Below are 27,972 nucleotides of genomic sequence, written 5' to 3'. Positions count from 1 at the left end.
GACATCAGTCAGGAAGTTAAAGCTTGGTCGCAAATGGGTCATCCAAATGGACATGGACCCATAGCATACTTCCAAAGTTGTGGCAAAATGGCTTAAAGACAACAAAGTCAAGGTATTGGAGTGGCCATCACAAATCCCTGACCTCAATCCCATAGAAAATTTGTGGGCAGAACTGAAAAAGCGTGTGCGAGCAAGAAGGCCTACTAATCTGACTCAGTTATTCCAGTTCTGTCAGATGGAATGGGCCAAAATTCACCCAATTTATAGGAAGCTTGTGGAAAGCTACCCGAAACGTTTGACCCAAGTTAAACAATTTAAAGGAAATGCTACCAAATAACTAATTGAGTGTAAACTTCTGACCCACTGGGAATGTGATGAAAGAAATAAAAGCTGAAATAAAGCATTCTCCCCTCCCTATTATTCTGACATTTCACATTCTTAAAATAAAGTGGTGATCCTAACTGACCTAAAATGGAATTGTTGTTTTTATGAATTTTTAGGATTAAATGGCAGGAATTGTGAAAAACTGAGTTTTTAAATGTATTTGGCTGAAGTGTATGTAAACTTCTGACTTCAACCGTATAACCATAATCTAAATAATACACTACTGCCTGCCGTAGATTATCTATCTATGTATGTATAGATTTTTCTTTCCCCAACATGAGACCTTCATACCCAGCCAGTCTATTAGTCCAGTCAATAATATGCCCATTGATCATGATCAATGACAGTGTGGTAGGCAAGTGAATTACATGGGGATCACAAAATTGCACACATGTTCAGTCACATAAGCACAATCTAATGTAATTACAGTCCTATAGTGATCACATCCATGCAGGATCATTTGATCACTCTGTCTTTCCACCTTTTCTGTAGCATCATAAAGAGGTGTATGTTTTCACAGTAAACCTAAAATTGCTGAAACAGCGGTCAGTATGATATTCCCTGACCCATTCGTTTTGGAGTGTGTTACACTGGGTTGATGTCGTGGTTCTGGTTGAGGTTGTGGTTGTGCATGGCCTGGTTGCGGTGGTGTCGGTGCAGGTGGATGGAGTTAGCCTCGGGCAGGTCAATGGGTTCGAAAGCGTTGGATACGGCGGGCATGAGCTGGCGGAAGATGCTGACACTGCCATGCCAGAAGGTGGGCTGGGGAAGGCGGCCTGCGGGTGTCCAGGTATGGGTGGAAGGGTCGTAGGCCTCCACCATGTCAGACAGCTCAAATGTGTTGTCATAGCCACCAGACACGAAGAGACGACCACCCAGGACTGCCACACTGCCTCCTACATGGACCTGAAGAAGGAAATAGTACAAATGTTGATATAAATACTATTGTAAAGGCAGAGGGAAAAATGTGGCAGGCCATAACATTAGCACCTCCTGTGTGTCACATACCTGTGTCATGGGGCTGATCTTGTCCCATTCATTCTTCTGAGGGTTGTAGATGTCGACCTCTGCCGAGTCATCCCTAGAAAGCAAGAATCCAGAGTGAGAAATGTCACTGCTGCCCTGCGGCTCAGTTTGTAGAGCATGGGGCTTGCAATGCCAGGGTCGTAGAATCGATTCCCACAGGGGACAATTATGAAACAAACTGAGACAGCCTATATGGAGGAAGTCAGAGACCTGGCAGTGTGGCGCCAGGATAACAAACTCTCCCTCAATGTGAGCAAGACAAAGGAGCTGATCGTGGACTATTGGAAAAGGAGGGCCGAACAGGCCCCCATTATCATCAATGGGGCTGTAGTAGAGTGTGTCGAGAGTTTCAAGTTCCTTGGTGTCCACATCACCAACAAACTATCATGGTCCAAACACACCAAGACAGTTGTGAAGAAAGCACGACAACACCTTTTCCCCCTCAGACTGAAAAGATTTGGCATGGGTCCCCAGATCCTCAAAGTTATACTGCTGCACAATCGAGAGCATCCTGACTGGTTGCATCACTGACTGGTATGGTTGCATCACTGCCTGGTATGGTACGCCTTACGCTCGGCATCCGACCGTAAGGCGCTACAGAGGGTAGTGTGTACGGCCCAATACATCACTGGGGCCAAGCTTCCTGCCATCCAGGACCTATATACAGTGAGGGAAAAAATATTTGTTTCCCTGCTGATTTTGTACATTTGCCCACTAACAAAGAAATGATCCGTCTATAATTTTAATGGTAGGTGTATTTGAACAGTGAGAGACAGAATAACAACACAAAAATCCAGATAAACGCATGTCAAAAATGTTATAAATTTATTTGCCTTTTAATGAGGGAAATAAGTATTTGACCCCATCTCAATCAGAAAGATTTCTGGCTCCCAGATGTCTTTTATACAGGTAACGAGCTGAGATTAGGCGCACACTCTTAAAGGGAGTGTAAACTCTTAAAGGGAGTGCTCCTAATCTCAGTTGGTTACCTGTATAAAAGACACCTGTCCACAGAAGCAATCAATCAGATTCCAAACTCTCCAACATGGCCAAGACCAAAGAGCTCTCCAAGGATGTCAGGGACAAGATTGTAGACCTACACAAGGCTGTAATGGGCTAAAAGACCATCGCCAAGCAGCTTGGTGAGAAGGTGACAACAGTTGGTGCGATTATTCGCAAATGGAAGAAACACAAAATAACTGTCAATCTCCCTCGGCCTGGGGCTCCATGTAAGATCTCACCTCGTGGAGTTACATGGTCATGAGAATGGTGAGGAATCCGCCCAGAACTACACGTGAGTATCTTGTCAATGATCTCAAGGCAGCTGGGACCATTGTCACCAAGAAAACAATTGGTAACACACTACGCCGTGAAGGACTGAAATCCTGCAGCGCCCGCAAGGTCCCCCTGCTCAAGAAAGCACATATACATGCCCGTCTGAAGTTTGCCAATGAACAGTTGAATGATTTAGAGGACAACTGGGTGAAAGTGTTGTGGTCAGATGAGACCAAAATGGAGCTCTTTTGGCATCAACTCAACTCGCCGTGTTTGGAGGAGGAATGCTGCCTATGACCCCAAGGACACCATCCCCACCGTCAAACATGGAGGTGGAAACATTATTCTTTGGGGGTGTTTTTCTGCTGAGGGGACAGAATAACTTCACTGCATCAAAGGGATGATGGACAGGGCCATGTACCGTCAAATCCTGGGTGAGAACCTCCTTCCCTCAGCCAGGGCATTGAAAATGGGTCATGGATAGGTATTCCAGCATGGCAATGACTCAAAACACACGGCCAAGGCAACAGAGGAGTGGCTCAAGAAGAAGCACATTAAGGTCCTAGAGTGGCCTAGCCAGTCTCCAGACCTTAATACCATAGATAATCTGTGGAAGCTGAAGGTTCGAGATGCCAAACGTCAGCCTCAACCTAAATGACTTGGAGAAGATCTGCAAAGAGAAGTGGGACAAAATCCCTCCTGAGATGTGTGCAAACCTTGTGGCCAACTACAAGAAACTTCTGACCTCTGTGATTGCCAACAAGGGTTTTGCCACCAAGTACTAAGTCATGTTTTGCAGAGGGGTCAAATAGTTATTTCCCTCATTATAATGCAAATCAATTTTTAACATGTTTTTCTGGATTTTTTTGTTGTCATTCTGTCTCTCACTGTTCAAATAAACCTACCATTAAAACTATAGACTGATAATTTCTTTGTCAGTGGGCAAACGTACAAAATCATCTGGGGATCAAATTGTTTTTTCCCTCACTGTACTAGGCGGTGTCAGAGAAAGGCCCAAAAAATTGTCAGACTCCAGCCACCCAAGTCAGACTATTCTCTCCTACTGCATGGCAAGCGGTACCGGAGCATCAAGTCTAAGTCCAAAAGACTTCGGTACCGCTTAACAAGTATTCAAATGACCACCCGGACTAATTACATTGACACCCCCACCTTCCCTTGTTTTTACACTGCTGCTACTCACTGTTTTATCTATGCATAGTCACTTTACCCAAACCTACATGTACAAACTAACCTGTACTAACCTGTACTCCCACACATTCCCGGTACCCCCTGTATATAGCCTCATCATTGTTATGTAATTTTGTTACTTTTTCTTTGTTACTTTATTTAGTAAATATTTTCTTAACTCTTTCTTGAATTGTATTGTTGTTTATGGGCTTGTAAGTAAGCATTTCACGGTTGTATTCGGCACGTGACAAATAACATTTCATTTGATGCATTCAATCAGTGTTGTCGTACTCGAGACCAGTCTCGAGACCACATATAAGTGTCTTGGTCTTGATACATTTTTACTCGGTCTCGGACAATGAGGACTTGTAATTTATTCCTGAGACCGACCAAGACCAGTGGAGGAAAAAAACAGTCAGCACATGAGTCCGCTTTGCCAGGCCAGATATCCACACCCCTTTCATTACACACTTTTATATCTTATAGACTTAAAACCTGGGCTTTCTACTTTACTCGCAACATTACTGTCCTTTACTTTTGTTGAAACATATCCTAAAACCTTGTCACGATCTTTGGAATTGATTTGCTCCCCTAGAAGAGGAGACAGGGAAATTATTTGAGAGTCGTGCACTCGCCTAGGGTAGGCCGGGGGAAATTGTAACATTTATTTAGAGACTATGGTTAGTGAAAATTTGTAGTAGCTCTCTATTTTCCCTTAGAATAAAATGTTCAACATTCTGAATGGCTAAAGAATCCATAAGTTCTTCTGAAATATTGACACAGAAATACTGTACATTTTGAGCTCTTATTACTGTGGCCTTAAATTGGAATCGCATTGTTCTAGTCCCGGTCTTGACTGTGTCTCGCCCCGTCCCGGTCTTGACTCTGTTTTGTCTTGGTCTTGACTCGGACTCGATTTGTCTTGTTCTTGATTCGGTCTCGCTATGTGGTCTCAAACACAACATTGCACTCAATACTGTAAGTCGCTCCGGATAAGAGTGTCTGCTAAATGACTAAATGTAAAACGATATACCATTCATGCTCCCCTTCTGTTTAACAGCTACAGCTGTCCTTAACATTAGGACAGAAAGATTGACTATGTACTTCCACATTGTTTAGCAAGTTTCTATCTCATCCAACCTTTATAAAGTTGATCCCATTTAGATTTAAAATAATTTTCAAATACTTTTTCAGTGTCCCACATTCCTGTCCATATTCTCCTCACCTGACAAAGTAAATGAGCCCATTGAGGGTGACAGTCTTGGGAGCGAAAGACCATGGTGGCAGCTCGCCACAGTTGACCAGGGTCCAGCGGTTGGTGTCCACATCGTAACACTGTATGGCCATGTTGTCCTCCCCTGTTGTGGTCATGGAGCCGATGGCATAGAGACGCCCCTTACAGGTGGTGGTGGAGCAGTTGTCCATAGAGTGCAGCATGGCTGGCAGGGCCTCCCAGCAGTCCAGCGCGTGGTCGTAGCGCTCCGTGCTGTCTGGCGCCACCACATACAGCTGACCTCTGAGGACACAGGAACTGTGGTACTCCCGGGCTTTGAGCATTGGCGACACCTCGGTCCACTCGTTAACGCTGGAGTTGTAGCGCCACACGCCATCATAGAGACGCGAACCGTCAGATCCTCCTAAGGTGCAAAGGACAGGAGAGAGGTGTGTTTGAGATGGAAGATATCCACAAAAGACATGCTGTTGTTCACTTGTGGTTAGGTTACAGCTAAGTGGTGGAAGAATACTTGCCACATTTTATATGCTGAATAACTTGGCAACTGAATAATGTATCTTCATTTCAATACTTCTTTCAGTTTCCTCGACATGTGTTGTACTCATTCTATGTCTGTTTAGCAGCTGTAGCTTCACCTTGTAGGTTTAATGAATATAAGGATGTTGAATCAACCTGTCACCTTTCATAACACTAGCCCATTTCCCAACCATGTGCTCTGTGCTGCAGCCACCTGCTGTAAGGTATGAGAGCACTGCTAATGATTTATGACCCCCATCACTGTCCTGACAGAATCACAGGCAGCGTGTGAGGGCCTGAGATGTTTTCTCAATGGAAACACTCTTCCTGATCCGGAAAGCCATTCGCTGATGATGATGGCCTCTTTGAGAGACCTAGTTTCAAGTACTATTTAAAAGAGGTGATCATTGCTTGATTGAGCTAGCCTGGCTTAATTAATGAACCAATAGGATCGTCCTAAAACGGTCAAAACTGACCATCTCCAGGCGGGTTCAAATACACACAAAATATATAAAATATTTCAAATAGTATTTGAACCCAGGTCTGTGTCTCAGTTGGCCCACCAACTACTGCTGCAGTCTTGGCAGGACACCATGTTCCTCCCACCTAGCTAGCTCACCTCAACACTCCTCCCTCTCATATAGCCAGAGTGGCTGGCTGTGGTTTATTTAAACTCTTACTGACTGCCTGCTATTTCATAAGATTCACTGACTTGAAAGCTGCAGAGCATTCTGGTAACAGTGACTAAGACATCACACAGCAACTGTAACCACTTATGTAAACTGCTGTCCGTTGTATATAAACACATCACACTGATGTAGATTGTGTTTTAAACATATAGCCTAACCTGCAGTATAAAGAAAGATTTTAATGCTGCTATATCCAGTGAAATTCCATACATTTTATACCTTTTCACATTTATAAACTACCAATTACCCTTCATTAATCCAATATAAAATATGCCTTGATAGTTATGTGTTACCAAACAACATAAATAGTGTGTACAAGAGTGTATAACGAGCATTGTCAACCTACCTGTGACATACATATCATTGCCCAGGGCGGCCATACTGTAGCCCCCTCCCAGGTGATCGGGGAACTCGGCCAGGTAGCGCCACTGTCCAGTCTGAGGGTTATAACAGTCCACAGTGACCAGCTCGTCACAGTCCTGGTCACAGCCGCCCACCACCACCAGGATCTCAGCCAGGCCGGTGGAGGGCCGCGGGCGCATGCGTTGGCAGGGTCTGTCATGCCGGTCATACTCACACGACTGGAAGCTCCGGGCCTCGCTCACCATCCTCAGGCAGGAGGGGGAGAGGTAAACCAGGGGGTCGCTTTCCACGTGGGCGAGTAGATAGAACCGACGTACAAAGGGTAGTCTGACCTGCTCCAGCAGCGTGGGCCAGTAGTGGAGCCGCCTCTGTAAGTCTGCTTTAACCCAGCGCACCGCGATCTGATAGACCGTCTCCTCCTTGTCCACACACAGCGCATCGTCCGACACAAACTCCAGCAGCCGTTTCCAGGGCAACCGCTTAAAGTCCTTGCCTTTGGCGAGGTCCACAATGTTCTTGAGGACGAAGCGGCGGGCGCTGACAGCCAAGTCATGGCAGGCGTAGGCCTCTGCAAAGTCCTGGATCTCCAGGCAGTTGGAGACGTCTAATCTCTGCTCCAAGAAGGCACAGCAGGCCTCTTTAACGGAGGGGAACTGGAACAGGTCGGCCGTCTTCAGCAGGAGGTCTACATTATCCTGGGTGACTGTGACTCGGCCTGTATAACAGAAGTCCACCAGCAGGCCCAGTAGTTCAGCAGACACCTCGTGAAGGACCACACGGTCCATGGCGCTCTCTCTCAGCGTCCCGGCGAACATGGCCCTGAAGTAGGTGCTGGCTGCGGCCAACACAGTCCGGTGGCAATGGAACTCGCGGCCCTCGGCGCAGAGCGTGACGTCAAAGAACTTGCGCTCTGCGCGGAGTTCGTGGATCCCCCGGAGCAGGTTAAAGGCGTGGGCCGTGTCAAAGAAGGGCAGTGTGGATGGCTGTGTCTGCATGACTGGCTTCTCAGACATCACTTCTCTCTCCATCACTCCTCCCTCCATCGCTTTTGTCTGGATCTCTCGAAGAGGTTGTACTTAGAAGACAGGGTTCATCTGAAAACAGAAACACCATTATAATTTCTGTTACAATCACTTCTAAATGGGTTCAGGTTCACTGATTCACAAACACTATACCACACAATCTAAATATGAAGCCTACAAACCAAAATACCAAAATCGAAATATGAAGCCTACAAACCAAAATACCAAAAACTAAATGAGCAACACTGTGTAGGTATTCAACAGAGTTAGCATAAGAATTAGCAAGTTCAGCTACTTACAGAAACCTCTGGTATTTTCAATACAAAATAACAACCAGCTGAATTACAGTAAAGCCAATGGTGAGGATCCCCTAACTGAAGAGCCCTACTGGGTGTAATAGGTGGTAAAACAACACAATAAACAAACAGTAGCCTGCCTTCTAGAAAGTAAGACTGCACATTGCACAGCTCCAGTGACTGAGCAGCTCCCTGTCCGTGTTTAAGAAAGAGAGCTTGCCTGTGCTGTGGGTCTAAATATACTTTGACAGGCAGTGTCCATTTCCATTTCCTCTCTTCTCATTTACCTGTCTGCCTACCGTACATCCTCCTATCCGCCCCCACGAGGTAGTCGTCAAACTAGAGCCTGCCTGCCTGCCTCTAGCCTGCTCACAGTCACTCTCAGACTCAAACACTGCACTCATAATACCCACAAATCAGCTTCCTAAAAACAACTGACAACCGGAATCAACCATCTGTTTTAATCAGGCCACACAAGAAATACCTCTACTTGACGAAGAGAAAGTCTTAGTTATTTGACAACTGGTTTAACACTATAAATCACTGCGTCATGTCACAATATAATGAGAACTCCCTGGTTTCTCACTGAAGAGTTATTACCAGCTGCTGTAATAAGGCCATACACAGAGAATTACTCCATCTTGACGAGCAGAGTCTCACAGTTTCTCAATGTTACAATGTGTTAGGAGCTGATTTAAAAACTGTCAGCGAGTGTCATGACTCTTGCGAGGCTAATTTAAAGAGAACTCCTGGGTTTCTCACTAAAAGCCATTTATTTTCAAAGGCTGCCATAGACTTGAATTAGTTGATTTTGATCAGTGTTATTCTACAGGTTATGACATTGGGGCGCTTCAACAACAACCAGTCATCTGAAGGGCAAGTAAAAACTTTGGAATTGCTACATGCAGGGCTTGACTTTGACTGAAATAGGTGCTGGTACTCGTGTTGGGTGCTGGTACTGTTTATATTTAGGTGAAGGAGTTCCACAATATGTTTGAGCTAATATTCTATAAGAGGAACAGGAGCTTAAGCAGTAGAACATATGTGTTCTGGTGAGCTCAAGCCCAACATGATTCCAGGTGGGATTACGGGATACTCATGTCTTCTTAAAATACACAGGTATGTTTCATGAAGGGCAAGGCAGCCATCTATCTCCTGGCCTTCTACGGCAGAAAAAACAACAAGCTGACGAGCATTGAGCCTCAGCCTAGTACATAGCTCACATTCCACACCAGGATTAAACAATGGAGTCAGCCGTTGGTAGGTCAACAGAGCCCTGTGAGCGATGAGCCAACTCCCACCAATGACAGCGCAGGGATTTGGATCGGCTAGATTCAGTCACGGGACGTTTTTTAAAATTTATTTTTTGCTTTTGAGCGGATGATCAGGGCTCCAGAACATACACTGACCAAAAATATAAACGCAACATGCAACAATTTCAAAGATTTTACCTAGTTACAGGTAATAGTTACCTAGTTTAAGGAAATTAGTCAATTGAAATCAATTGATTAGGCTCAAATCTATGTATTTCACATCAGCAGGAGTACAGATATGCTTATGTTTGTCACAGATACCTTTAAAAAAAAGTTAGGGGGCATGAATCAGAAAACCGGTCAGTATTTACCGTGACCACCATTTGCCTCATGCAGAATGGCACATCTCCTTCCCATAGAGTTGATCAAGCTATTGATTGTGGCCTGTGGAACGTTGTCCCACTCCTCTTCAATGGCTGTGTGAAGTTGCGGGAACTGGAACATGCTATCGTACACATTGATCCAGACAGAGCATCCTAAACAGATGGTTAGCTACAGGACTGTTTTGCTAGCACAGACTGGAATATGTTCCGGGATTACACCACATCAGTCATTGGCTTCATCAATAAGTGCATTGATCACGTCGTCCCCACAGTGACAGTACGTACATACACAATCCAGAAGCCATGGATTACAGGCAACATCCGCACTGAGCTAAAGGCTACAGCTGCCGCTTTCGAAGGGCCAGAACTCTAACCCAGAAGCTTATAAGAAATCCCGCTATGCCCTCCGACGAACCATCAAATAGGCAAAGTGTCAATACAGGACTAAGATTGAATCGTACTACTCCGGCTCTGACGCTCGTCGGATGTGGCAGGGCTTGCAAACCACAACAGACTATAAAGGGAAGCACAACCGAGAGCTGGCCAGTGACACGAGCCTACCAAATGAGCTAAACTACTTCTATGCTCGCTTCGAGGCAAATAACACTGAAACATGCATGAGAGCACCAGCTGTTCCGGAAGACTATGTGATCACGCTCTCCACAGCCAATGTGAGTTAGACCTTTAAACAGGTCAACATTCACAAGGCCACAGGGCCAGACGGATTACCAGGACGTGTACTGCGAGGATGCGCTGACGAACTGGCAAGTTTCTTCACTGACATTTTCAACCTGTCCAAGTCTGTAATATCAACATGTTTTAAGCAGACCACCATATTCCCTGTGCCCAAGAACACTAAGGTAACATGCCTAAATGACTACCGACTCGTAGCACTCATGTCTGTAGCTATGACGTGCTTTGAAAGGCTGGTCATGGGTCACATCAACGCCATTATCCCAGAAACCCTAGACCCACTCCAATTTGCATACCGCACTAACAGATCCACAGATGATGCAATCTCTATTGCACTCCACACTGCCCTTTCCCACCTGGACAAAAGTAACACCTATGTGAGAATGCTATTCATTGAATACAGCTCAGCGTTCAACACCATAGTGCCCTCAAAGCTCATCAATAAGCTAAGGACCCTGGGACTAAACACCTCCCTCTGCAACTGGATCCTGGACTTCTTAACGGGCCACTCCTAGGTGGTAAGGGTAGGTAACAACACATCCGCCTCGCTGATCCTCAACAGGGGCCCCTCAGGGGTGTGTGCTCAGTCCCCTCCTGTACTTCCTGTTCACTCATGATTGCACGGCCAGGCAGGACTCCAACACCATCATTAAGTTTGCTGATGACACAATAGTGGTAGGCCTGATCAACGACGAGACAGTCTATAGGGAGGAGGTCAAAGACCTGGTCATGTGGTGCCAGGACAACAACCTCTCCCTGAACGTGATCAAGACAAAGGAGATGATTGTGGACTACAAGAAAAAGAGGACTGAGCACTCCCCCACTCTCATCGACGGGGCTGTAGTGGAGCAGGTTGAGAGCTTCAAGTTCCTTGGAGTCCACACCCACTTTTACACACCGCTGCTACTCTGTTGTTATCATCTACGCATAGTCACTTTAATAACTCTAACTGCATGTGCATATTACCTCAACTAACCGGTGCCCCCGCACATTGACTCTGTACCGGTATCCCCCCCCTGTGTATCATATCGCTATTGTTATTTTACTGCTGCTCTTTAATTACTTGTTACTTTTATTTCTTATTCTTACTTATATATTTTTTTAACTGCATTGTTGGTTAGGGGCTCGTAAGCACTCGTTTCACTGTATTGTCAACCTGTTGTATTTGGCGCATGAGACTAATCAAATTTGATTTGATTTGAAACATGCAGAATGGGTGACATGTCTGGTGAGTATGCAGGCCATGGAAGAACTGGGACATTTTCAGCTTCCAGGAATTGTGTACAGAGCAAACCTGGCACCATCCCTACAATAAAGCAGGGTGGTGGCAGCATCATACTGTGGGGATGTTTTTCAGCAGCAGAACCTGGGAGACTAGTCGGGGTCAAGGAAAAGATGAACGGAGCAAAGTACAGAGAGATCTATGATGAAAACCTCCAGAGCGCTCAGGACCTCAAACTAGGGTGAAGGTTCACCTTCTAACAGGACAACGACCCTAAGCACACAGCCAAGACAACGCAGTAGTGGCTTCGGGACAATCCCCTGAATGTCCTTGAGTGGCCCAGCCAGAGCCCGATCGAACATCCCTGGAGAGACCTGAAAATAGCTGTGCAGCAACGCTCCCCATACAACTTGACAGAGCTTGAGAGGATCTGCAGAGAAAAATGGGAGAAACTCCCCAAATACAGGTGGGCCAAGCTTCTTTTTTTATGTAACCTTTAACTAGGCAAGTCAGTTAAGAACAAATTCTTATTTACAATGACGGCCTACCAAAAGGCAAAAGGCCTCCTGCGGGGACAGGGGGTTAATTTGTTTAAATAAAATATAAATATAGCACAAACACATCATGCAACAGAGACAACACAACACTACATAAAAAAGACCTAAGACAACAACATAGCAAGGCAGCAACACATGACAACACAGCATGGTAGCAACACAACATTACAACTGAATAGCTCCCGCGATATGCAACTTTTCAAGGAAGTCAGGAACAATACACTCAGACAGTTAGGAAAGCTAAGGCTAGCCTTTTCAAGCAGAAATTTGCTTCCTGTAGCACTAATTCCCCAAAACTTTGGGACAATGTAAAGTACATGGAGAATAAGAGCACCTCCTCTCAGCTGCCCACTGCACTGAGGATAGGGAACACTGTCACCACTGATAAATCTACAATAATCGATCATTTCAAAAAGGATTTTTCCACAGCTGGTCATGCTTTCCACTTGGCTACCCCTACCTGGCCAACATCTCAGCAACTCCCCCGCCCCCTCCCGCGCTTCTCCCCTACCCAAATCCAGACAGCTGATGTTCTGAAAGAACTGCAAAATCTGGATCCCTACAAATCAGCTGGGCCCTCTCTTTCTAAAATTATCTGTCAAAATTTTGCAGCCCCTTTTACTAGCCTTCAACCTCTCTTTCGTATCATCTGAGATCCCCAAAGATTGGAAAGCTGCCACGGTCATCCCGTTCTTCAAAGGGGGAGACACTCTAGACCCAAACTGTTATAGATCTATATTCATTCTGACCTGCCTTTTTAAAATCTTTGAAAGCCAAGTTAATAAACAGATCACTGACCATTTCGAATCCCACCTTACATTCTCCACTATGCAATCTGGTTTCCCAGCTGGTCATGGGTGCACCTCAGCAACGCTCAAGGTCCTAAACGATATCATAACCGCCATCGATAAAATACTTTCTTTAGACTCTGTCAACCACTGCATTCTTATCGGCAGACTCAATAGCCTTGGCTTCTCAAATGACTGCCTCGCCCGGTTCACCAACTACTTATCAGATAGAGTTCAGTGTGTCAAATCGGAGGGCCTGTTGTCCGGATCTCTGGCAGTCTCTATGGGGGTGCCACAGGGTTCAATTCTCAGGCCGACTCTTTTCTCTGTATATATCAATGATGTCGTTCTTGCTGCTGATGATTCTCTGATCCACCTCTACGCAGACGACACCATTCTGTATACATCTAGCCCTTCTTTGGAACTGTGCTAACAAACCTCTAAACGAGCCTCAACGTCATACAACACTCCTTCCGTGGCCTCCAACTGCTTTTAAATGCTAGTAAAACTAAGTACATGCTCTTCAACCAATTGCTGCCCGCACCCTCCCGCCTGACTAGCATGACTACTCTGGATGGTTCTGGACAACTACAAATACCTAGGTGTCTGGTTAGACTGTAAACTCTCCTTCCAGACTCACATTAAGCATCTCCAATCCAAAATTAAATCTAGAATCGGCCTCCTATTTCGCAACAAAGCCTCCTTCACTCATGCTGCCAAACATACCCTCGTAAAACTGACTATCCTACTGATCCTTGACTTCGGCAATGTGATTTACAAAATAGCCTCCAACACGCTACTCAGCAAACTGGATGTAGTCTATCACAGTGCCATCCGTTTTATCACCAAAGCCCCATTTACTACCCACCACTGCGACCTGTATGCTCTCATTGGCTGGCCCTCACTACATATCCGTCACCAAACCCACTGGCTCCAGGTCAACTATAAGTCTTTGCTTGGTAAAGCCCCATCACCATAACAACACCCATCCGTAGCACACACTCCAGCAGGTACATTGTACTGGTCATCCCCAAAACCAACGCTGCCTTTTCTTCCATGCTGCCAATGACTGGAACGAAATGCAAAAATCACTGAAGCTGGAGTCTTATATCTCCCTCCCTAACTTTAATCATCAGCTGTCAGAGCAGCTTACCGATCATTGTACCTGTACACAGCCAATCTGTAAATAGCACAGCCAACTACCTCATCCCCATATTATCACTTACCCTCTTGATCTAGGTCCTTATGTGACCTATAAGGAGCATTGGTGGCAAATCTGATAGCCGCTCGAGAGTACCCTTACCTGCCGATCTATAAATAACGTCTCCATAATCTAGCATGGGTAGGATGGTCATCTGAATCAGGGTTAGTTTGGCAGCTGGGTTAAAAGAGGAGTGATTAAGTTAGAGGAAACCAAGTCTAGATTTAACTTTGATATGTGTTGAGAGAAGGACAATGTACCGTATAGCCATACTCCCAAGTACTTGTATGAGGTGACTACCTCAAGCTTTAAACCCTCAGAAGTAGTAATCACACCTCTGGGGAGAGGGGCATTCTTCTTACCAAACCACATGACCTTTGTTTTGGAGATGTTCAGAACAAGGTAAAGGGTAGAGAAAGCTTGTTGGACACTAAGAAAGCTTTATTGTAGAGCATTTAACACCAAATCCGGGGAGGGGCCAGCTGAGTATAAGACTGTATCATCTGCATATAAATGGATGAGAGAGCTTCCTACTGCCTGAGATATGTCGTTGATGTAAATTGAGAAGAGCTTGGGACCTAGGATCGAGCCTTGGGGTACTCCCTTGGTGGCAGGCAGTGCCTGAGACAGCAGATTTTCTGGATTTATGCACTGCACTCTTTGATGAGAGGTACTTAGCAAACCAGGCCAAATACCCCTCAGAGACACCAAAACTTAGCCGACCCACAAGAATGGAATGGTCTACCGTATCAAAAGCTTCGGCCAAGTCAATAAAGATAACAGCACAATATTGCTTAGTATCAAAGGCAATGGTGGCATCACTGAGGACCTTTGTTGCAGTGACACATCCATAACCTGAGTGGAAACCAGGTTGCATACCCGAGAGAATACTATAGTCATCAAGAAAGCCAGTCAGTTGATTATTGACAAGTTTTTCCCAACACTTTTGGTAAACAGGCCAAAATAGAAATGGGCATATAACAGTTAAGATCAGCTTGATCTCCCCCTTTTAAATAAAGGAAGAACCGTGGCTGCCTTCAAAGCAATGGGAACCTCCACAGAAAGGAGAGACAGGATAAAAAGGTTGGAGAGCTTGGCGATGATAGGGGCAGCAACCTTAAAGAAAAAAGGGTCTAAACCATTTGACCCAGAAGTTTTTTGGGGGTCAAGTTTTTATATATATATATATATATATATATATTTTTTTTACCCACATTTTCTCCCCCATTTCGAGGTATCCAATTGTTTTTCGCAGCTACTATCTTGTCTCATCGCTACAACTCCCGTAAGGGCTCGGGAGAGACGAAGGTTGAAAGTCATGCGTCCTCCGATACACAACCCAACCAAGCCGCACTGCTTCTTAACACAGCGCGCATCCAACCCGCATCCAACCCCGCACTAGCTCTCTGCAGTTTCACCAGATGTTGGCCTGGTGGGACGTTCGCGTCTCACCTACCCTAGAGAGGTTAAAGAGCTCAGCCATGTGCTTCTTGTCAGTAACAACCACATCCTCAACATTAATGGACATGGGCAGCTGTGAAGTCTTATTCTCCAGGTCTTTAACCGTTTTCCAGAACTTCTTGGGATTAGACCCACAGAGATAACTTCTCCTTAATGTAACTAACTTTGGCCTTCCGGATAGCCTGAGTGCACTTCTTTCTCATTTCCCTGAACAAGAGCCAGTCAGCCTGAGTATGCGTGTGCCGAGCATTTCGCCAAATGCAATTCTTGAGCTGGAGTAACTCTGCAAGATCATGGTCGAACCAGGGGCTGAACCTGTTTTTATTTCTCATTTCTTTATGGGGGTGTGTTTGTTAACAATACCACTGAAGATATAAAAAAAGAAGGTTCAAGCGTCTTCGACAGAGGGGATCAAGCTGATTCTATACCATTTTGCAGAGGCCAGTTCATGAAGGATCACTAAGGTCATTACAGAAAACACCAGACTGATACCTATCAGGATTATTTGTGAGGATAACATTGAGGAGAGGAGCCTTTTCTGGGTGTTTGGAGTCATACCTTGTGGGACTGGTAATAATCTGAGAAAGCTTAAGGGAGTCACATTGCTTTAGGACCTGTCTGGTGGTTTGAGCATGTCCCGGTTTAGGTCACCTAGCAGGACAAATTCAGACTCAGTGTAAGGGGCCAGGAGAGAGCTTAGGGCAGGTAGGGGTCATACCCAAGAAGATTAGAGGCTGTAATTGCTTCCTAAGGTGCTTCAACAAAGTACTGAGTAAAAGGACTGAATGCTTATGTAAATGTGATATTTGCAGTTCTTTTTTTAATTATACATTTCCAAACATTTCTAAAAAAACTTTTTTTTGCATTGTCATTATGGGGTATTGTGTGTAGATTGATGAAACAATTTCATCAATTTTAGAATAAGGCTGTAACGTAACAAAATGTCGAAATAGTCAAGGGGTCTGAATACTTTCCAAATGAACTGTAACTTGGGGGGCCAAATAAACCACCTGCGGGGCAAATTTGGCCCCAGGCCGCAAGTTGGGAAACCCTACCCTAAAGGTTACTCTACAGAAGCAGGCCTGAAACCTGCTCTGGAGTTTAACTTCAGCTGTTCTATACTCCTGGGTAAGTGATTGTCAGGTTAAAAGGGATTATTGCATTTCCTTGCAGAATGTTCTGGTTGAATTCTACATAAGTTTATGTGTTAATTCATATGGTACAGTATTATTTTACAAACTAACTACTGTAGTGCCTTTCTGGTTGTAAATTAAATTGGATAATATCTATCCACACTACTAGTCCTTCTTGCCCACGTCTTGTGTGCAAGTCAGTATGATACCCTACTCTGTAACTGTAGATGACAAGAACTGTCAAAAAACGAACATATTTGTTAGAACTAGATCAGTGGGTCACAACATAAAGAGTAGGTAAGTGATTCCCAAAGACCCGAGAGGGGTATTGAGCAACTTATGGGTTGTGTGTTTACCAACCTAAAATAGCAGAGAGAAAGCGATTGCCTCACTCAGAGAGAGCAGAGTTGGGTGGACAAACTGGAGAGGAATACAGAGAGTAGTGTGACCATCAGGCAAATCAAATCAATTTTTATTTGTCACATACACATGGTTAGCAGATGTTAATGCGAGTGTAGCGAAATGCTTGTGCTTCTAGTTCCGACAATGCAGTGATAACCAACAAGTAATCTAACTAACAATTCCAAAACTACTGTCTTATACACAGTGTAAGGGGATAAGGAACATGTACATAAGGATATATGAATGAGTGATGGTACAGAGCAGCATACAGTAGATGGTATCGAGTACAGTATATACATATGAGATGAGTGTGTAGACAAAGTAAACAAAGTGGCATAGTTAAAGTGGCTAGTGATACATGTGTTACATAAGGATGCAGTCGATGATGTAGAGTACAGTATATTCATATGCATATGAGATGAATAATGTAGGGTAAGTAACATTATATAAGGTAGCATTGTTTAAAGTGGCTAGTGATATATTTACATCATTTCCCATCAATTCCCATTATTAAAATGGCTGGAGTTGGGTCAGTGTCAATGACAGTGTGTTGGCAGCAGCCACTCAGTGTTAGTGGTGGCTGTTTAACAGTCTGATGGCCTTGAGATAGAAGCTGTTTTTCAGTCTCTCGGTCCCAGCTTTGATGCACCTGTACTGACCTCGCCTTCTGGATGATAGCGGGGTGAACAGGCAGTGGTTCGGGTGGTTGATGTCCTTGATGATCTTTATGGCCTTCCTGTAACAACGGGTGGTGTAGGTGTCCTGGAGGGCAGGTAGTTTGCCCCGGTGATGCGTTGTGCAGTCCTCACTACCCTCTGGAGAGCCTTACGGTTGAGGGCGGAGCAGTTGCCGTACCAGGCGGTGATACAGCCCGCCAGGATGCTCTCGATTGTGCATCTGTAGAAGTTTGTGAGTGCTTTTGGTGACAAGCCGAATTTCTTCAGCCTCCTGAGGTTGAATAGGCGCTGCTGCGCCTTCTTCACGACGCTGTCAGTGTGAGTGGACCAATTCAGTTTGTCTGTGATGTGTATGCCGAGGAACTTAAAACTAGCTACCCTCTCCACTACTGTTCCATCGATGTGGATAGGGGGTGTTCCCTCTGCTGTTTCCTGAAGTCCACAATCATCTCCTTAGTTTTGTTGACGTTGAGTGTGAGGTTATTTTCCTGACACCACACTCCGAGGGCCCTCACCTCCTCCCTGTAGGCCGTCTCGTCGTTGTTGGTAATCAAGCCTACCACTGTTGTGTCGTCCGCAAACTTGATGATTGAGTTGGAGGCGTGCGTGGCCACGCAGTCGTGGGTGAACAGGGAGTACAGGAGAGGGCTCAGAACGCACCCTTGTGGGGCCCCGTGTTGAGGATCAGCGGGGAGGAGATGTTGTTGCCTACCCTCACCACCTGGGGGCGGCCCGTCAGGAAGTCCAGTACCCAGTTGCACAGGGCGGGGTCGAGACCCAGGGTCTCGAGCTTGATGACGAGCTTGGAGGGTACTATGGTGTTGAATGCCGAGCTGTAGTCGATGAACAGCATTCTCACATAGGTATTCCTCTTGTCCAGGTGGGTTAGGGCAGTGTGCAGTGTGGTTGAGATTGCATCGTCTGTGGACCTATTTGGGCGGTAAGCAAATTGGAGTGGGTCTAGGGTGTCAGGTAGGGTGGAGGTGATATGGTCCTTGACTAGTCTCTCAAAGCACTTCATGATGACGGAAGTGAGTGCTACGGGCGGTAGTCGTTTAGCTCAGTTACCTTAGCTTTCTTGGGAACAGGAACAATGGTGGCCCTCTTGAAGCATGTGGGAACAGCAGACTGGTATAGGGATTGATTGAATATGTCCGTAAACACACCGGCCAGCTGGTCTGCGCATGCTCTGAGGGCGCGGCTGGGGATGCTGTCTGGGCCTGCAGCCTTGCGAGGGTTAACACGTTTAAATGTCTTGCTCACCTCGGCTGCAGTGAAGGAGAGACCGCATGTTTCCGTTGCAGGCCGTGTCAGTGGCACTGTATTGTCCTCAAAGCGGGCAAAAAGTTATTTAGTCTGCCTGGGAGCAAGACATCCTGGTCCGTGACTGGGCTGGATTTCATCTTGTAGTCCGTGATTGACTGTAGACCCTGCCACATGCCTCTTATGTCTGAGCCATTGAATTGAGATTCCACTTTGTCTCTGTACTGACGCTTAGCTTGTTTAATAGCCTTACGGAGGGAATAGCTGCACTGTTTGTATTCAGTCATGTTGCCAGACACCTTGCCCTGATTAAAAGCAGTGGTTCGCGCTTTCAGTTTCACGCGAATGCTGCCATCAATCCACGGTTTCTGGTTAGGGAATGTTTTTATCGTTGCTATGGGAACGACATCTTCGACGCACGTTCTAATGAACTCGCACACCGAATCAGCGTATTCGTCAATATTCCCATCTGACGCAATACGGAACATGTCCCAGTCCACGTGATGGAAGCAGTCTTGGAGTGTAGAGTCAGCTTGGTCTGACCAGCGTTGGACAGACCTCAGCGTGGGAGCCTCTTGTTTTAATTTCTGCCTGTAGGCAGGGATCAGCAAAATGGAGTCGTGGTCAGCTTTTCCGAAAGGGGGCGGGGCAGGGCCTTATATGCGTCGCGGAAGTTAGAGTAACAATGATCCAAGGTTTTACCACCCCTGGTTGCGCAATCGATATGCTGATAAAATTTAGGGAGTCTTGTTTTCAGATTGGCTTTGTTAAAATCCCCAGCTACAATGAATGCAGCCTCCGGATAAATGTTTTCCAGTTTGCAAAGAGTTAAATAAAGTTCGTTCAGAGCCATCGATGTGTCTGCTTGGGGGATATATACGGCTGTGATTATAATCGAAGAGAATTCTCTTGGAAGATAATGCGGTCTACATTTGATTGTGAGGAATTCTAAATCAGGTGAACAGAAGGATTTGAGTTCCTGTATGTTTCCTTCATCACACCATGTCCCGTTAGTCATGAGGCATACGCCCCCGCCACTCTTCTTACCAGAGAGATGTTTGTTTCTGTCGGCGCGATGCGTGGAGAAACCCGTTGGCTGCACCGCCCTGGATAGCGTTTTCCCAGTAAGCCATGTCTCCGTAAAGCAAAGAACGTTGCAGTCTCTGATGTCCCTCTGGAATGCCACCCTTGCTCGGATTTCATCAACCTTGTTGTCGAGAGACTGGACATTGGCAAGAAGAATACTGGGAAGTGGTGCGCGATGTACCCTTTTTCGGAGTCTGACCAGAACACCGCCGCGTTTCCCTCTTTTTCGGAGTCGTTTCCTTGGGTCGCTGCATGCGATCCATTCCGTTGTCCTGTTTGTAAGGCAGAACACAGGATCCGCGTCGCGGAAAACATATTCTTGGTCGTACTGATGGTGAGTTGACGCTGATCTTATATTCAGTAGTTCTTCTCGACTGTATGTAATGAAACCTAAGATGACCTGGGGTACTAATGTACTAATGTAAGAAATACATAAGAAATAACACGTAAAAAAACAAAAAACTGCATAGTTTCCTAGGAACGCGAAGCGAGGCGGCCATCTCAGTCGGCGCCGGAAGTGTCACCCCATTTACATCATGACTGCAGGAATGGAGGCACCATGTGACTACAACTTACCCACCAACAGAAAGCATATTATGTATATTAGAATGCAGACTGATGCATGCCACTACCCTCACCACATTTCATTACAGTAGTTGCCTGTGTGACTGGCCCAGGAACTAGGAACTTGACTCATGCCCTATAGTTAGGGAGTATGGCCTCCTTGGAGAAACCCCTTAAGATAGGGCTAACATGGTCAGTCATAGATCTTAATAAACAGCCAGTCATCATCTAACAAGTTTCTGGACTGTTTACAGCAGTCTTGGGTGGAAATCAGGAATGGCTGATGATGAGCTAAGCTTGGTAATAATGGTAATATATTAGAATAATTTCCTTCTAAATACAGTATTTGACATAAATTAATGTAGGGTTGACAGTAGAGGAAAATGTCACCACTTGGTTTCTCAAGAGGATAAAAGAACAAGGCCTCAATTTCAGCCTGAAAGTCTTCTTGAGGTTATTTTAATAATACGGCTGAAGCTACAGGATGTAAATGTAAACAAAATGTTTTTAAGTCCTCAAATGATATGAAAAGCTGCCAGAGAAGAAGGCTAGATTGTTCTTAATGAATGTGTAGCCTACAGCCAAAATATTAATTATGCTATTAAGTGTGGTTTCAAGTCCAGCTATGGAATGTTTATTTGGAAGCTAAGCCTATTCTGTGTACATGGATGGAGAAAATCAAAACCAGACGGAACCGTTTTGCTTAGAGCAGGTCCTTCTACTAGACTATTCAGCCAAAACAACAACATCTGTTGACCCCTGCTGATAGGACATGGTAAACACCAACTTAGCAACACCATTTATCTAATTACTCACGGTTCAAAACCAAAACCATGGCTCCATAAAGTGCCTAGTTACCACTCAAAATGAGCTTCCACAGACACAAAGACCCATTAAAAAGAAAGAACAGTGATTAAAAACCCAGGATGCATTCTAAAAAGCCTGATGTCTAGTTTAATGCCGATGTGCAAAACCGATGTCTAAGGTGACGTGCATACCTATATAACGTAGGTACATGATGTAATGACGCCATGTAAAATGTTGCGCTACACGTGAAACACAGCATTCCTAACCTAGCCCACAATGTCTGCTGTGTGGATCGAGCAGTCAACAAGTCGAGCAGTCATTTGAAAGAGTAAGAACGTTTTAGTGAGACAACTCAAAGGTTGAAATACATTAATGCCAAGATAATGGAATTCATTGCCCTTGACAATCAACCGTTCTAGCCACATGTAGCCACGTGTTGTTCGCCTATTGAAATTCAGTTCATGAAAATAAATAGCTAGCCAGCTACTTAACCCTGTTGCCCAAAGCTAACGTTATAAGCAGCCAGCCACCTTCATCTGGTTAGTGAGGCTCGACGAGACCGAGTTTTGTGTTGTGAAGCTAGCCACAATAAGGATTAGGCACAATAGTGGAATTTGCGGATTGTCTTCAAAATAAAAGTACCTATTTGAAAGCGATGCAGAAGGTTACATTTGGTGGAATCGTGCCATATTTAGACTAGATAATGTAAGACAAGGTTGGAATGTGAAGCAATGAAATGGGGTATCAGTCTACTCTGTGACACCCACAGAACACAACTGTGAAGAGTTTATGAAAATATTAGCGCTGTAGCTCTTATCGCGGGATTGTGACTGAAATCACCTCCCCAGTCAGCCTATTGTGTGTACTGACATTCATATTGCACTGTAAAACTTTACCTAAGGATTGGGGATCAATGAAATGTGGTATCAGTCTACTCAATACCCAAAATACTTTTTCCCAATGTCCTCCTCAGAGCTATCAGACTCCAAAACATCCACGCAGCATTGTTTTTCCTTGGGAATAGTGTTCAATACACATAGGTTGACAATAAATGTGTCTCAATTCACAGTTTTTTCAGATTCCTGCAATAAGATCTACGACGCTAATGTTCTCTGGGTGTCACTGAATAGACTGATACCCCATCATTGATCCACAATCCATAGGTAAGGCTGTACAGTGAAATAAGTATGCCCCCGATGCAATTCTAAAGTATATCCAGTGAGATTTCAACAGATTTTTGTCGATGAACAAATGGTCTTTTGTGAATTTTATATAACAACATTCCAACCTCGTTTAGCATGGTCTATTCAAATATGGTATAATTATATTATTTGTATGAATTTGCATCATTGTCAATTACATACTTTTCTTTTGAAGGCTAACCGCAAAGTCCACTATTGTAGCTAATCCTTATTGTGGCTAGCTTCACATAGATGCGTCCTGTCTTTATAAATAAGGGTTATTTTAGATGATGACGACTAGCTATATAGTTAGCTCGCTAACTATAGCTAATGAAACAGATTATGTCGTTTTGCTATGTTTTTGGGGAAGAACATTGTTTGCATCCATGAGTTAACTATAGCTTTTTTTTATGAGCAGCACTGTAGATGCGCTAGACAACTTTACCAGCACCATAGCATACGTATCGATGAATCGTTGTGACATATGAAATACGAGTGATTGTGTAATCAATGTGTTTTAACTACATAAAAACATGTATTAACGCATTAAATTATTATGTGACGTGCAGTCATATTCAGGTCCTGATTGGTCAACAAGCTTATTTGACACGTCAAATAGTGTTATTTGACACTATCTTTTTTGACACGCAAAGACCCAAACAGAGTTCCATAGAAATCCTGGTTGAGAATGAAGCGACTGAACAAATGAACAACGAAACAGTACAGCACAGCGAGTAAGTGAAAGAAATAGGTTTTGATTATGTTTTACTGGTAATGGGGACATACTAAATGCCAGAGGTGTGGACTCGAGTCACATGACTTGGACTCGAGTCACAAATCTGATGACTTTCAACTCGACTTTGACTTTAACACCAATGACTCGTGACTCGACTTGGACTTGAGCCTTATGACTCGACCTGACTTGATACCCTCCCCAAGTCCAAATATTAAAAATGATGCTATTAAAAAAAGTGTGCAGCACATCAACTCTTCATTTAACAGATTACAGTTTGAATCAGACAGCAGCCAATCAAATTGTGCCAGCTGAGAAAAAGGTGGCAGTGGCAGTGGCAGTGCAGAGGAACATCGGCAGGTGAATTCAGATGGAGCCCATGGAAAGATGATACCCAAAATTATTATTTTTGGATATAAAGATGACGCTGTATGAACACAAAATGGATTGCAACTTGCAAAACATTGCGCACAATTTCCAACTTTGTTCTACATTTGAAGCTACACAAAGAACGGTAAGTCGTGGCTAATATAGCCGACAGCTATATATTTTGTATTACTTTACTAGTGTATCATGTAGGCCAACGTAACATTAAATCAATGAGCCTCCACAGAGTCAGTCAGTGCGGGAACGTGATCATTGCACCCAAGATTGAGCTACAACTGGCTAGGCAGTTGGTACCCTAAATCATGCCTGATGTTACTACCATTCCTAAAACCATTGACATACACTAGCCTAATGTAAGAGAGGGAGTGTGTGTGTGTGTGTTAAGGTTGGGCTATTGTGTACAAGCCTACATCGCCTGATTGTGCCCCATAGCGATCATCGATCACTATTGGGGGTATGGAAATATGTTTATTTGGAGAGTAGTAAATATATAGATATTTTTAAAAGCATTCATGATTTGCGTAAATGTAATATACTAACTATTACTCTTGTTAAAAATATGAAATGGTATTACATTTGGTGAAGAGCACATTATGACTTGTTTAGGACTCAAAACTTAAAGTTTAGTACTTGACTTAATACTTGACGGTCTTGACTTGAGTGCCAAGAATTGTGACTTGTAAAACAATGACTTGGTCCCACCTCTGGTAAATGCCAACAAAATAACTTTCTGGTCAGTGTGGTGCGTATGTGTAACCTTTATTTAACTAGGCAAGTCAGTTAAGAACAAATTCTTATTTACTATGACGGTCTACCCCGGCCAAACCCGAACGACGCTGGGCCAATTGTGCGCCGCCCTATGGGACTCCCAATCACGGCCTGGTGTGATACAGCCTGGATTCGAACCAGGGACTAGTGACACCTCTTGCACTGAGATGCAGTGCCTTAGACAGCTGCATCCATGTGTGTGTGTTAACTATTTAACTGTACTAGAATGCTTAAAAGGCCACTAAAATGTTAAATATTGGTTATCAGTATCAGGTTTTTTTTAAAGGAAAATATTGGATATCGGTATCAGCCAAAAAGGTAATATCGGTGCATCACTATCTCTTTTGCCAACTCTTATGGTCGGCAGGTAGTCTGGTGATTAGAGCGTTGGACTTGTAACCAAAAGGTTGCAAGATCAAATCCCTGAGCTGACAAGAATCCCTTGCCCCAAGGAGGTTAACCCACTGTTCCTAGGCTGTCATTGAAAATAAGAATCTGTTCTTAACTGACTTGCCTAGTTAAATAAGGAAAAAATATATATATATTATATATATATATTATATATATATATATATATATATATTATATATATATATATATTATATATATATATATTAGACAAGACATCACAAATCTGGGACCAGGCTAATGCTTGCACCTGGTAGGCAAATAAATGTCCATGACAACACAGCTGCTACAGGGCCTGCATACCAGGGGCCATGAGAACCAACTGAGTGGAGTGAGCTAAAGCTCTGGGTTCTCCATAGCTGATCCCATGCAGCCTGGTTTGGCCATAAAAAGGCAGGCTAGTCAACCACTGGTCACATTCCATCTGGAGAGAAGAGGGACAGTTTTATCCCTGCATGTGGGGCTACTTAGATAAGAGTAACACCGTTGGAGGTGGAGGACAAAGCCTGGTATGCTGACAGAAGGGCACATTGTCTTTGCTCACACCAACGTATAACTTGAATGTACTTTTCCATAACACCGATGGATAAGAACAACGTCCATAGTTAGGGACATATCTACAACTAACTGTATGTACTTTCAACAAACATACATACTGCTTTCATTTCATTGTTTACGTTCTAGTCCACCAACCCAAATCCACTGTAAAACATAGTTGTGCCCATTAGCACTGTAATCGTTTGAATTTATGATAATGAAAAAAGTCCACATAGCTACATTATCGTAAATACCATGAATCTTTTTTTCTCTGTCAGTACAGTAGGTCTATTCTTATTTAGACTCTGTTAATCATCAACAAGGAAAAATAGTATGTATTGACGGGTGTGTCTAAGTAGAAACACGAGCAGAAATATCTGGTAGAAACAAAGAGAATAACATGCAGAACACAGTTATTATTTTATATCAGACATGCATACTGTCCAATCACAACTGTATATATCCTTTCCACCGACGAAAAATCTTCGCAGACATAAAACAGGTCAATAATTAAGTAAATATACTTACCAAATGTAACGTATTCTAGTCAACGAACGGGTTATAGTTTTAAACGCTTAAAAGTTGTTCACATTTCGTATCTGAAAATAGACGTTGATATTGCTTCTCTCCTCCAGTCATCTGCGTCATGATTCCGCGTCGTGTGAAGAAATTGTATCGCCTCTAAATGCTCCTCATTGGATACAGTAGTTGACACAGTGTGACGTTCACAACTTTCAACGTGGTCTCAGATAATTTCGTATTATTCTGTAAGTAAATCGGTGAATTTTTATAAAACTAGCAAGTCGGTTAAGAACAAATTCTTATTTACAATGACGGACTACTCGGGCGGCAGCGTAGCCTAGTGGTTAGAGCGTTGGACTAGTAACCGGAAGGTTGCGAGCTGAGAAGGTAGAAATCTGTCGTTCTGCCCCTGAACAGGCAGTTAACCCAGTTCCCAGGCAGTCATTGAAAATAAGAATATGTTCTTAACTGACTTGCCTGGTTAAATAAAGGTTAAAATAATATATATTTAAAAAGCTCCGACCAAACCCGACGACCTGGGCCAATTGTGTGCACTGCCCTATGGGACTCCCAATCACGGCCAGATGTGATACAGCCTGGATTCGAACCAGGTTCCATAGTGAAGCCTCTTGCACTGAGATGCAGTGCCTTAGACCCTGTGGCACCCCGACATACTCCAATTAACATAATATGTTACATTTCATATGGTATATGTTAAATTGAAGATGTCCATCATCCATTTCGTACGGTATTGTAATGAAACAGCAGGGAGCAGGTCTCGAACCCTCGACCTTTTAACCAGTCCAGTTTGGTATTGACTGTGCCGCAAAAGCGTGCTCAAGCGGCAGAGTTGATATCCGTGTTTATAATCCCAGGGTCGTTACACTATGTTATGAATTAGGATTACAATTTGAATGATATGTTCCAAATTTGCTAAATGTACAATATGTTCAAAATTCGCTAAACATATGATATGTTACAAAATCCAATTTGTTGTGGCTAACGTTAGCTATGTGGTTAGGTGTCTAATGCTAACGCTAACTAGCTGGCTAATGTTAGTTTTAGGGGTTAATGTTAAGGAAAGGGTTAGCTAAAATGGTTATGACTGGGGTTAGGGGAAGGGTTGCAAAACAGTTCAAAAGTAGTACGCAGTGGCAAATGAGCTAAAATGCTAAAGATATGATGAGATTTGAACACGCGACCTTTTGGTTGCCTGACCATTATGCACCCACTCACCCCAACCACCGACCTTTCATTTTGGCCTTAATTAACCTTCTATATAAAGAAACCATACTAATTTGAGTGTCCCAGATTTACATTTAATTTGTTATGTGTAGTCTATGACACCTGTCTGCAATTTGTTACAATATAGTTACAATGTAGCAAGAACATGTTACTTGAAACTACTCTTGAAGATTTTACCGTATGTTTCCTTGACAATTATTTTTTGTATAATGTGTCTTCATGCTGTTTCTATATTCTGCATCATGAAATTGTGGGCTATTTGTTATTAATGAGAAAATCTGTTGCTAATTAAACGCTATTGCACTCATTAATTGTCAACATTTACTTAGGCTTTTGTAGCGTTGATATTTTATTTTATCGGAGCTCTTTCCCTCCCTCTGGTGAAGTAATGGTATCGTGACAATAAACAGATAGCCGTATTTGTCAGCCTGCTGCCATCTCGTGTTGCTCTATTCAGGGTTTCCCAGACTGTCCTGGGGCCCCACCTGGGTGGATGTTTTTGGGGGGGCCATAGCACTACACAGCTGATTCAAATAACCAACTCATCATCAAGCTTTGATTAAAGTGTGTATATTTTATCTGTCTAGGGATGTTTCAACTTACTTTACTAGGGGCACGCTGACATGGGGTTATGTCACTATGGGGTTATAGTGTATACAGGTACACTGAGAACCAGGAAGAGTAATGTTAGCACCGTTGTCACAGGTG

The 27,972-nt window shown here is 43.9% G+C and overlaps 1 protein-coding gene across 1 annotated transcript; it reads right to left on the bottom strand.

Annotated features, from left to right (window-relative positions):
- Window positions 1-76: 76 nt before the first annotated feature.
- LOC124032193 (kelch-like protein 21) lies at window positions 77-26,348 on the bottom strand. Its single transcript, XM_046344390.1, has 5 exons — window positions 26,026-26,348; window positions 6,659-7,769; window positions 5,099-5,510; window positions 1,393-1,465; window positions 77-1,290 (listed from the first exon to the last, which is right to left on the bottom strand). Exons 2-5 carry the CDS (start codon window positions 7,716-7,718, stop codon window positions 970-972), a joined length of 1,866 nt encoding a protein of 621 aa, XP_046200346.1. The 5' UTR covers window positions 7,719-7,769; window positions 26,026-26,348; the 3' UTR covers window positions 77-969.
- Between the last annotated feature and the right edge of the window lie 1,624 nt (window positions 26,349-27,972).

Source organism: Oncorhynchus gorbuscha, linkage group LG03, assembly GCF_021184085.1.
Source record: "Oncorhynchus gorbuscha isolate QuinsamMale2020 ecotype Even-year linkage group LG03, OgorEven_v1.0, whole genome shotgun sequence".
Taxonomy (NCBI): domain Eukaryota; kingdom Metazoa; phylum Chordata; class Actinopteri; order Salmoniformes; family Salmonidae; genus Oncorhynchus; species Oncorhynchus gorbuscha.
This window is presented reverse-complemented; position numbering and strand designations above follow the sequence as displayed.